This window comes from Dreissena polymorpha, chromosome 1 (genome assembly GCF_020536995.1).
Source record: "Dreissena polymorpha isolate Duluth1 chromosome 1, UMN_Dpol_1.0, whole genome shotgun sequence".
Lineage (NCBI taxonomy): Eukaryota > Metazoa > Mollusca > Bivalvia > Myida > Dreissenidae > Dreissena > Dreissena polymorpha.
The window spans coordinates 185,374,361-185,387,921 of record NC_068355.1 but is presented as its reverse complement, the minus strand read 5'-3'; the positions used below and the strand labels follow the sequence as shown (position 1 = coordinate 185,387,921).

General features: G+C 35.2%; 1 protein-coding gene across 1 annotated transcript in view; it reads left to right on the top strand.

The window, feature by feature from the left end:
• The first annotated feature begins 10,781 nt into the window (after positions 1–10,781).
• LOC127864233 (uncharacterized) overlaps positions 10,782–13,561 on the top strand; it is a 258,553-nt gene continuing 255,773 nt past the window's right edge. Inside the window, exons 1-2 of the mRNA XM_052403925.1 lie at positions 10,782–10,888; positions 12,683–12,804. Of these exons, the coding sequence (XP_052259885.1) occupies positions 10,856–10,888; positions 12,683–12,804 (155 nt within the window). The 5' untranslated portion in view covers positions 10,782–10,855. The remainder of the gene's footprint in view (positions 10,889–12,682; positions 12,805–13,561) is intronic.

The window sequence follows — 13,561 nt, the reverse complement described above, 5'->3', positions numbered from 1 at the left end:
GTTCAGAGTGTGCCCTGTTGGCCGCGTATGCATTCTAAAATTATCATTAAAAAAAACCATTTTACTATTTCGAGTCACCGTGACCTTGACCTTTGACCTAGTGACCTCAAAATCAATAGGGGTCATCTGCTAGTCATGATCAATGTACGTATGAAGTTTCATGATCCTAGGCACAAGCGTTCTTGAGTTATCGTCTGACAACCACCTGGTGGACGGACCGACAGACAGACCGACCGACAGACCTACATGAGCAAAGCAATATACCCCCTCTTCTTCGAAGGGGGGCATAAAAATAGATTACTGAACCAGGTTAAACAAGGGAGATAAATACTGCATAAATACTGCACAATCTTGTACATGTTGTCTTTCTTTCAGTTATCTCTTAGTTGAAAGGCTTATCATAAGTGTTAATGACTAAAACAGTTATGTTAACTATGAAAATTCTGTGTAATGCAAAATGACATTTATACAGTTAATGTCACATAATATTGACATAATAAAACCAAACTTTACTACACAGGAAACAAATGTTCTGACCAAATTTCATAAAGATTGAGCAAACTAGAAAGTTAACAAGATTTTACTATAGCCATATATAGCCATATAAGGAAAAATTCCCCGCCCCTTGGCAGCCATGTTTTTCAAGCCAAGGTTACCATTTCTGAACTCATCCAAGATATCATTGGGACAAATCATCTGAGCAAGTTTCATGAAGATCGGAAAATAAATGTGGCCTCTAGAGTGTGACAACAAGGTTTTACTACAGCCATTTAAGGAAAAATGCCCCGCCCCCTGGCGGCCATGTTTTTCAACCAACCAGCATCATTTTAAAACTAATCCAAGATATTATTGGGGTGAATCTTCTGACCAAGTTTTATGAGGATTGGACAATAAATGTGGCCTCTAGAGTGTTTACAAGATTTTGCATAGCCATATAAGGAAAAATGCCCCGCCCCATGGCAGCAATGTTTTTCAATCAAACGTAACCATTTTCGAACTCATTCAAGATATCATTGAGACCAATCTTCTCACCAAATTTCATGAAGATTGGAAATAAATGTGGCCTCTAGAGAGTGAACAAGGCAAATGTAGACGTCGCACAACGGACAACGCACGACGGACAACGCATGACGGACAAAAGGCGATCACAAAAGCTCACCATGAGCATGTTGTGCTCAGGTGAGCTAAAAATTTCATGCACATGACTTTGAAAGGTGTTGTCCAGATAACATGCGTACCAAATATGAAAGCAATTTCTGAAGGGACACAGTTATATAGGTATGAGCTTTTTTCAAATTGTGGTCGCAGAATTTGAAACCTGAACGCTGACCTCAAGTTCAAAGTCAAGGTCACAGGGGTCAAAAATTGTATGCGCATGGAAAGGTGTTTTCCAGATACACATGCATACCAAATATGAAACAATATCTAAAGGGACACAGTAGTTATGAGACTTTTTCAAATTGTGGTTGCTGATTTCAAAACCTGAACGCTGACCTCAAATTCAAAGTCAAGGTCACAGGGGTAACAAATTATATGCGCATGGAAAGGTGTTGTCTAGATACATATGCATACCAAATATCGAATTGTTTCGAATTGCGGTCCCAGAAAAACCTCTGACCAGGCCTCACCAGGGTCAGATCAAAATGCCCAATAGCTCACCGTCGCATATATGCTCATAGCTACTATGTGTGTAAGTTTCAAGGTTCTAAAGCTAATAGTGTAGGAGGACATATATAGTGGCCAGGACGGACTGACTTTTTCTCTGAAAAGTGTGGGGATAACAATATTTGATAACCATATGATATTGATAAAATAATTAAGCATTTGTAATTATTTTCCTCAACAATCTGGAAAATACGTTGAGCAGCGTTTATATTTTGCCTTTAAATACTAAAGTCTGCATGGCTCCGTGGTAGCACATTAGCTTTGGCTTCAAAAGGTCCCTGCTTCAAATTCATGGTATTTTTAATCATCTGTATTTTCTTGCTATAATAATTAGTTAAGAATATTTAAAACATTATTATAGATTTGTTGATCAACAATGACATGTTTCAAAAATACAAAACGTGCAATTCAATGTGAACTGTGAACAATTGCCTTTAAGTAATGAAAAAAGGACATAAAATCACCCATTAAAAATTGTGGGCGCAGTAATAGGGGCTTGTGTCTTCCATGGCCAAGTATTATTAACGTCAATATGTTTACCCAATTTTGAGGGTTTTTTCAACTTTTGACATGAGTGCAAAAAACCTTGCTTAAATTGATGTTCATTAAATGCTTTAGCTTTGATTCTTACTCTACCATGAATCGGAGCAACAATATTTGAGTTAGCCTTCTACCTGTCAAAAGTTCTTAAGTAAAGCAGCCACTGGTCCAGTCAGAAAAGTAGACCATAATTTCACTTGTCCTGACCAAAAAGCAACTTGTCCTGACCATTATATCTTTATTCTGCTCAGTACTTTGCAAAATAATGAAATAATACAAAATGCTCAAATCATAAAGACTTGAATCATTCAAATTACATGTAAACATAACTGTAGGCAATTTCAATACAAAAAGAACTGACTAGAATAACAGGAAAACTCGAGATTATTGATTTTTAAACATTATACAAAGCCATAATAGCCGACAAAAACTTGTGTGTTGCCAACATCAAACAGAAAATGTTAAAAGTGATGTATGTGTACAGTACTTAACTGATATTAAAAAAAAAAAAACATTCTATACATTATAGGGAGGACGTCACTACGTTAATTGTCTGTAAGACCGGTGTGTACCGGTGTCGTAAAATGCCAAGGGAGAATATTCTTGTTATCTTGGCAAAGAAAAAAATGTTAAGGGTTGCTTCCCTTGTGAACAGTACAGTGTAGTACATGTATCACATGGATCTATCGGAATATCTCGGGCTTCAATGATTAAACGTATATAAAATATACTCGGAAAAGATGAGTGATATCTCCACAGAAATAATGGCTTTAAAGGCATTTTTTCTAAGTTATACAATTATAATGACCACTTGTCCTGTCGGACTAGCAAATTTCTTTATTTACTTGTCCGGACTAACAATTTGGTTGTCCCGGACAGTCGGACTACCTTTAATGTCGAGCCCTGTAAAGCTCAAGGTTCCAATATACTAAATCATCATGTATCCCTCCATGGTAGACAGAAGTGCTTATTTCTAACCAGTTTCTATTCTGCTATGTTTAAAATGCCATTTAGCATTTGCAACCAAGCCTTTTTGTGATTATATCCTTTAAGTCTTTCTTTCCTACATGTGTGTTATATGTGTTGCGGCAGTTTATTTAACTGAGAATATATTTATAGCAACACCGATGATGCCATTATCACAACTCAATATATTTGTTATCAGTATCGTCAGAAATGACCGTGTTGGTTCATAATCCTGTCAAATTTGTCAATCAAAATTGATTTGACACATCACACGATTTTGATTATGTTAAATCAGTGTACTGTATGCTAAATGCAACTGCTTTAGCAAGCTGTCAATTTAAATTGAGACATGTGATGAAACAAACTGTTTCCTGGGTAGGACCAGTACTTAGTGTCTATATGACGTACCATGACGTCGAAAGTCTACAAGACCTACTATGTAGAACAAGAAATGTTTTTCGACGTACAATTTTCACCGACCCTTGAGTGTTAGCCAATCAGAAGACACCTTACATCTGTTGCTTTCAGAGATATTTGACATTAAACAATATTATCATTATTATTTATACCGAATTATGCGACTATCGACCGCTTACACATAGATATTGTGCGTATTTATTGACCTGGCGTGGCGTAATTAACCTCTGACTTATGCAAGTTATGGTTATTACAAAATACGACCAACAGGGAGGTTATTATACATTATTTATCCCGTTAATGCTTGGTAACTGTTAGGTTACCGTTGGGAATTTCCTACACAGTAATGCGCTGGACGGTCGTGATACTACCCCCGCATAATCAATAAATACAATATGCTGAATAATTTTAATTTTAAAAAGGTAACAATTGAATCTTCTTCAAATTTGTATATAATCTATTTTAATGCATTAAATACTTGAAACTTCTATGTGTTGTTTTTTTTTGCCATTCTGATATTTTTATTCATTTTGTCTTCAATTAAAAAAGAGATTTTAAACATTTATTATAAATAAATCTGCAGGAAAGGCTGCTCAAGAGAACAGTGTTTTGATTGGCTGTTCAGAAAATGTGTACGTCGAAGTACAAACATGTATGTCGAAGTACAAATGTACTTTGACATACAAATATATACTTCGAAGTGTATTTTATATTTATGTCGACGTACAATTATTGTTCTTCGATGTACATTTCTCTTTTTACCTTGTATGTCTTCTTGACTTTCAATCCAAATGGTACAACATAGTATGTCTTTAGGGTTATCTAAAGAATGCTCCAACTTAAGGGATCAATACAGAGACCTCCCAGTGACTAAGCCAGTTAGCAGACACCCCATCCACTATACCACAGACATCGAACCAGCTATAAATTCCTGTGGCTAGAAAACAAAAAATTAAAAGATGCTTAATCTTCAAGCTTGGAACATGTAACTCGTTTAAAGATTGATTTTTTTCGATGCATTACTTAATTATTGCAACAATTATAATATTTTGAACACAATCATGTCCATATATTTATTAAAAATACATGGTAATCCAAAAAACTTAAAAAGCTTTTGCCCGTAAATTAGGTAGCACCTAAAATCATATTATTTGTATATAGTACTTGAATATAAATTTTGAACAAAATCTACTTGTTGTAAAAAAATCAGCAAAACTGCAGAAACACCCCTAAAGTATCGTACGATTCCCTTATTTCGAGCATAACCTAATTTCGCTCACTTTGTTTACATTAAGAACGCGGCTCTCATGATGACGTCACACACATGCGCTCCGAGTATTTTGTTTTACTAATATTACTACGCTTCAAAATAATAACAGACACGACTAATATAAGAAAAACACCAGTTTAATTGTATTTAAAAATCTTACTTCAGCTAAAATAATCCAAATTTATGCCTATTTCTTGCATATTTTTCAGTACTCTTCATTAAACTTGCACATAAATTGCAGACCACTGCCTTATTTTAAACACAACAAATTCATGTGTTTGATTTATTTGAATGAAAATTCTGTTATTTTTTCACGATTCTCAGAAAATGTTGCATGGAAACAATCTGTGAACGCACATCGCGAAAATAGGTTACATGACAATATACACACGTTCAGTGGGTAAACCCTGTCCCGATTGGATGATAATTTTATCAAATCTTTTAATAGTAACATATATATGCCAAATTTTTATTTGAACAAATTGCAAATGTTATTTCTTTTTCAACTCTTGAGCACTTTTTCATGTCAATGTTGCTCAAAAGAGGATCAACCGATAAAACAGAAACTAAAATTAAATGGTAAATAGAAGATATGCAAAAAGTTAAATTAATCCTTCAGTTTCTCTAAATTTGTTCAGTGAATCGAATTCTTGAAGTTTTGTTGACCTCCTGCCTATTGCAATCGAGTACTCTCGCTTTTCGGATGTGACCTCTCGACTCAAGGTAAACAATGCGAGTAGTGTATGTCATTTGCGGGTCTGTATGGAACTATCGGCTTTGCGTGGTTAAACACGCTGTAAATAAACAATTTTGACATGGGTTGAACGGGAATGAAATAAATCTTTAAAGGTACATTGTTTATTGCGGCACTGTTTGAATTAATTCAGAAATTACTTAAGTTGTTTCCTTAACCGCTCGACTCAAGGTAATTGAAGGATACTGTGCTTTTGTTGAAACCCCACTGAAAAAACCTGGTGGTGCTTGCGTTCAGGTAAATGAGATTTTCTTAGAAGTTGCAAGACATACCTTTTTTATTCTAATGTAATACCTTTTTTATTCTAATGTCCAAGAAGCCATGTTCGTATTTAAATTAAAACTAGGCTTTCACAATCTAAAATAAAGCAAAGACGGGAAAAATGCTTAACATTTGGCGGTTTCATTATGGTTACAATATACTAAATCATTTTGGTGTTCAATGCTATACCCTCTAAAAAATGGAACGTCATTTATTTGAAGACACAATTCTCTGTATGTGCACTTGCCATGACTTTATTTTTGAATATTTCTGTGTGCATGTGGTAGGGAAAACATTGTTGTACACTACAAATTCAGTGTTTTGCTTATAGGTTGGAGACTACATGAGATTTTGACAGATGGCGGGAAACCCTCATCAACTGGAGATCTGCCGGTAAAAAGGTGGCCTTAAAACAGTGACCGTTGATTCGCGTCGAGTTCTTTCTTACATACTGCATGACCTGTCTTTTTTATTGTTTAAATCCATTCGGCTTGGCATACTCTTTAAGAAAAGGTATGGGTATGGGGGTGTCTACGAGCAAAAGTTTGACTTTTTTTTCATTGAAGTTGTTGATTTTACATTGAATTTGTTAAGGAAATCTTTTGGTATATTGTAACCTTATTGGTCTCAATGGCAGCATTGGCATTTGATTTAGTGTAAAATAACATCAAACATAAATTGAACGTATACGAAGCCGTCAGTCAATTGAACGCGTATTTGTGTACCGAAGCAACCTACTAGTAGTTTTATCAATAAGAAAAGTAAGAGATGTTACCTTTTCATCTGGAAACTGTTTATTTGCGTGTTAGATTGGTAGACGATTTCCCGCAAATGGTTATAAATTAACCTCCTTTTAAAGAACGTTGCTTACATCTTTATCAAGTAATAATATTTAAGTCGAGACGGCAAGTTGAGTCGGTCTCAACTGAAATGAGATTTGAAGGGATCTTTTCACATATTTTGGCATGTATTAAAGTTCATCATTAAATGCTTTATATTGATCAATTTAAACATTGGATCTAAAAAGCTGCAATAAAAAAAAAAAAAAGAAAATTAAAAAAGGAAAAAAGTAACCCTCAACAGGGCTCGAACCACTGACACCAGGAGTAAAAGTCTAAGGCTTAGACCACTCGGCCATCCGTGCTCATAAAATGAATTCTGTATATTATACTTTATATAAGCAATATTCATAGTGTCACAAAATATAACAACAACAACAGAACTATGCAAATTAGTAAATAGTTTCGCGTTGCGATGCTTTCTTATTTTCAGGTTTTTAAATCGCCAAAAGATGCATATAATTGTTGTTTAGAGCATTGTAAAGGTTCAGTATTTATTTACTGTTTCCTCACAAATATCATAACTACAACGAAAATGTGCGTATCTGAAACAAAAAAAAATGTATTTGTCAATTTACCAAAACGTGGAAAGGTCCCTTTAATATTATAATGATGTAAACTATTTATTGTTGAACTTGGTGTATGTTGAAGCGAATAACTAAGTGATATTATTTTGCAATATTTACCGCAAAACAAACACTATGAATCAAGTGAGACATTTTGAGACCGAAACCTAAATGTTCTAGCGTTTTAAAAACTACATGTACATGTATGTTGTATAAAATGGTGACTGCAAAATTGCTTACAACCCTTATTATTTTAGTGTATTCGTTAATAAGTTATGATGCAATATTTCTGAAATAAAAACGCCATCATTTCGAAGAACCGGTACTAAAAACTAATTTGACGAGGATAAATCAACACGGAAAACACTTAATGTGTGTAAACAGGTCCTTTGAAGAGATAAAAGTGACTAATAGCTGGAATTGCTCTACTTACTAATCGAATTTGATAAGAGAAATAAAAAACCACATATTGTTTTAATTGTTTTTAATGTATAAATTTGCCCGACCTCCTCTATAAATGAAAATAAATTATGCATGACTGATATATTTTCACATAAGAGCACTTTGCTGATACATTTACGCATGGTGATAAAAAATAATTAGGACATTAATTTTATCGACCCGATTTTGTGGACGCAGCCTTACAATTAAGCTCCTCAGTCGAGCTACGAAGAGGACCGCACCAGTCTGAACGATTTCAAGTTCGAGAACAATTGTAGAATACAAAAATTGCACGTGTATCTGTGAGCGCTCCGCGAGATTTTGCAACGGGTGGCAAAAACGCGAACCGTCTGTGTTTTTTTTTTTGCTGGGTAGGTTTTATTACTCCACATTTGTCGTGTATGTAGACGTTTCCACAATACAATCCCGCTAATTCAGTTCACCTGCCAAGCGATCAATTTTGTGTTGATCTGCCTTAACACGAACATTTTCCCGAGCTAGTGAATGAAGCGGTGCCAGATAGAAACGTGCCCGAGTTAGGGAGAGCGTACTGATCAGCGGTAGTATGGGTCGATTCGTTAGTTTGCGTCGTTTTGAATGGACTGAAACAATAAGGGCTTTTGAATGACAATATCGTTCCTCATTTTGGTTATCATGGAAACTGACGATTTGGATATCAAGCTATGCTCGGAACCAGTCAAATCTCTGCGCGGATGTTGTGAATCTGGAAGAAGCATTTTCGAATTTCTAACGAGCCACGCATGCGCTGATGATGATTCAGATCACAGGCCTCACCGACAGCGGACTCATCGGTGGTAGAATTCGCTGACGCAAGTAGCTCGTGTACCAACCAGTGTGCCAACCACCAAAAGACGATAACCATCACTATATATATATATTAGCTCCCCTATGTTCTCATACCAACATACATACCAGTGACCATGCTCTACACCCTGCTCCAATCACCAGGTGATCTAAAATAATTACAGACAAACAAAAAACATATGTGACATTATATTTGCTCTCAGGTCGGATACAATTAAAGAAATATAAAATATGATTAATTTTAACATATGACATGCATTAACTGTGTATGTCAATTAGTGAATGAATGCGGAATCTCATGTAGAAAAAAAAATATTCTATAGTACTTCTTTGCTAGGTAAATCGTGGCGATTTCTCGCCATAGCAAAATCTTCCCGTAACTATGGGTTAAAGTCTCTATAACGCTCAAAATCAACGACAATTTCGTTAAGTATTTCGTAAAATAAAGTGAACACCTTAACATTCAGTGTTCCATATAGCAATAGCAAAAATTTCAACGCTAGATGTGGTATGATTACATAGATTTTTGTAGATACAAAATGCTCGTTATAATTTTTTTTGTGTGGCCACAATTAATTCCCGCGAAAATATCTATACATACGACACACGAACACCATTTTAGTGTTCATGTGTCGTATGAATAGATATGCAGAACAATAATAAAAACGAGCATTTTGTATCTACAAACATCTATTTTACCAGACCACATCTGACGTTGAAATTTCGGCAATTGCCATAAGGAACACTGATTTTTAATTGTTTAAGTTTATTTTACGAACAATTGTACGAAATATTCGTTGATTTTGAATAGTAATGTTACTTTAAACGGTCTGCACAGGCTAATCTGGGAGGACACTTTACCCACATGTACATGTATAAAGCCCAGTTTTCTCAGAAGGAGTCCATTTAATCACCATGCTATTCAGCGTTACAACATGAATGCCTCGTACATAATTGTATCAAGGGCTTTCGATTATTTAAATGCAGCCAACGCAAAAATTTATTTCGACATACTTGTATATAGCTGTTCGAGTAATTATGGACTTGTAAAAGGGTGCTGCAACATAATAGTGTCTCATATCGTCTGGTTGATGGACGTAATTTACTTTAGGCTATTGGATGAAAGTTTCCCGACTGACACTCTCAATTAAAACCACATATGACCACATATGACCAAATTCATCGCAATTTAAATTGGTAATAGTTGGTGGACGTTGCTTAAGTTACATCGTCGATACTCACGTTCGGTGATACCTGGTATTCACCTTGAAATCGGTGTAAGTTGAATTTTGCCTCGGTCTGGAAAAACTGGTCTTGATTCAAGTGCGCACAGCGTCGCCCAGATAAGCCTGTGCAGTCGGTCTGTGATTAGCCTGTGCGGGATTATCTAGAACGAAACTTTACGCACATGCATTAAGCCCCGTTTTCCTACAGCGCGGCGCAATTTTAATGGCCGTTTTCAAAAAAAGTTTGGGACGTGCGGAATATGCAACATACCGATTTAATGCAACGGCATTATGAAGAAAGTACTAGAAAGGATATATGCTACAAATACACAACTAAACCAAATTGTCATTTATTTTCCGATTTCCTATGCGAATTGTTCGCATTTTGTTCCATTAACAATTTCCATTAACAATTTCTTTTTCAACGCTTATGTTTATTGTGTTTACGAGCTGACGCTACATATGTAAACCAATTCTTAACACACACACAAATGAAACATACAAAACTGGGACAACTGGACTTAATGCACGTGCTTCCGGTATCGCCCCGTGTTAGTACGTGCGGGCTTCCGTTTCAATGGTATTTTTCGTTTAAATGAAGTCTCTTTTGAGCAAAAAACCAATTTAGGAGGAAAGTTAGCCTCCAAACGAGGCTAAAATATACCCCAATTGACTCTGTCTTATAAAAACATAGCGGCTTATCTGAGGTGCAATTTAATATTGAGCCCACAAAAAACGTCACTTATGATGAATACTTACCTAAAATAACGTACTCGTGAGATATTGTTTTAATTCGTATCGAATTCCTGAAAAAACATATAATCATTTAGGTGGATTTGTAATTATTATGTCTTTTCAAAAAATGTAACGTAATTTGGTCCAATAACGGTGTTGTTATATACGTCAATGACGTAGAACGTCCTGGTTACAAAGTTCGGCATGTTTTATCAAAGAGGGCCGCTTTCGCATGAGTTAGTATTTATTCAGTTAGGTATTCATTGTAAGGAAAACCATGTTTCATAGCATATATGTGGACGAAAAGAAATCATCACGAACATAAATATACACCAAAAATGACGTAATAAATGCAGATTTGTCAAGAGATTTATCAGTCTCAGGTATACTTTGGGACTTTTCTAACGCATCACTTTTCAAACTTGAATATCTCAGTTATGAGTAAAGACATTTATTTAAATTTTACATAAGATCATTTGACTACAGTCTATGCAAGCTCACGATAAAATCATTCATTCGTGACGAGCTTTAGCACGTGGGCTAGGTGTAATTCTATATTTTTGCACGTGGAAATGTTGAAACGCGATTTAATTCTATTTTTATTTCAATTTAATTATTTTAGGTGGGTTCTCACATGAGGGAAACATAAAATTAATTTACAAAACAATATACCTGGTAGCTCGTATGAATATTCAGGAGCGCAATCGCGCACTTTGTATTTTACAGGCTACCTTTCCAACTTGCTTAAGCGTCTGACCGTCACGGATGAATGAGTTTATCGTTAGCTAGCACATATTGTAGTCAAATGATCACGTGTGCAATCTTAAATAAAAATATTTACTCATTACTGAGATATGTTAGTTTAAAAAAGTCTTGCGTTAGAAAAAACACCAATTGTAGTAAAAAACGATACACATGTTATTCCAATTTAATTTCAATTTCATAATTCGAGGCAAGTTTTTACACAAGGGAAACATATTATTAATTAAAGAACAAAAACAATATGGCTCGTATGGATATTCAGGAGCGAAACTGTTCAATCGGCATGTTGCAAGCCGGTCAGTTATTAAGACGTGTAAGTTTATGCGTTTTACTTTTCACATTGGTTTTATTTAATGTTGTACGAGTTTGCGAATTTGACTTTTATAGTGACGTTTTTAATTTGTAAAGTTTTATATTTTGTTGTTTTATCAATTTCAATTTAATGTTCAGGAATTATCAGATATGTGTAGAATTATTCTTGGTCCAAATTTCAACACAAGCTGTTCAAAAATAAGGGAGCTATATTGATATGATTAAGTGATGCGTTAGAAAAGTCTAAAAGTGTACTCGAAGGTTGTTGATAGAAATACATTGGCTTTATTGTGTGCGGTTTTTTCACTGAATATAAATATATGACCAGCGCTCTAGGAAAAAGGCGCTTAATGCATGTGCGTAAAGTGTTGTCCCAGATAAGACTGTCAGCACAAGCTAATCAGACATTAATAAAATAGATGACTAGTTAATATATTTAGTCCAAAAGTCTTACGATCATAGTTTTTGCTTGTAAATGTAATTGTATTATCCGAAAATATGTAAACATTTTGCTATGAAATGCGAGAATACAAGTTAATATATAGCCACAGAATACAAGTTACATTATTTGAATGAAGGATTATCGTATTGATGTTTACTGTTATTAAACGTGTCTACTACCAAAATTTATTTTTATAATTATTTTTTATATGCTAAAATTTTTACAATAATATCGGGAATATTTATATAAAAAAATACATTCATCAGGAATCAAACTATGTTCTGGGGAGGTAAATCAATCGCACAGGGCGATTCAGAGGCTTAAACGTCACTACTAAAATAGTTCACATTCCACACGCTGTCATTGAAACGCCGGGAGGTCACTCGTTCCTCTCTTCTGTGGGAGCGTTCTGTCTTCATCTCCCAAAGACACCGAGTGAAACCCAGGGAAACAGACTCGAGAGCGTTTCGATAAGCCTGGGGCAGTTTACGCAATCGAGCTGAATGCTTTATTATTTTATTTATTGTTATTGACTACTATCCATATACGAAGCGATGTCTAGAGTGAAATATATCTACATTTATTTGATTCTATGACTTTCTTTTAGTTATGAAAAAACGTTTTTGGTTTTTGGCTTTTAAAATGCGGTTCCGTTACCAAGGTAATGCCGACATCGAGCCAGGCGCTCATACTTAAGAAAGGCGTACTGACGGAGGATGAAGTGCGACCGACGTCGTCGGGACATTGGCCGGGATCTCAGTGCTCTGTGCCGACAGGTGTGAGGTAATAATGAAAGTGATTCTGATGATGATGCGGATAATGATGGAGATAGTGATGATGGTGTTTGTTTTAGTGGTGGTGATGATGATGATGATGATAATGATGATGATGATTATGATTAACGAAATACTACCTCTACTTCAACAACAACAAATACTATCACTATTACTACCGCTGCCGTTGCCGTTACCACTACAATCACCACCACCACTATTACCTCTGCCACTGCTACTTCTAATGCTAATGCTACTGTTTCTGCTTCTGCTGCTTCTACTCCTACTACCACTACAACTATTACTACTACTACTACTACTACTACTACTACTACTACTACTACTACTACTACTACTACTACTACTACTACTACTACTACTATTACTACTACTACTACTACAACTACTACTACTACAACAACAACAACAAAAACAAAAACTACTACTACTACTTCTACCAACACTACTACTACTACTACTACTTCTACTACTACTACTACTACTACTACTACTACTACTACTACTACTACTACTACTACTACTACTACTACTACTACTACTACTTCTACTACTACTACTACTGCACTACTTCTACTACCACTACTACTACTACTACTACTACTACTACTACTACTACTACTACTACTACTACTACTACTACTACTACTACTACTACTACGAAATTACAAAGTAAAGTTTGTTCAAATGTAAAACAAATCGACGAATAGGCATAAAAATAAAAAAAGCAATGATGTTCAGCTATACTG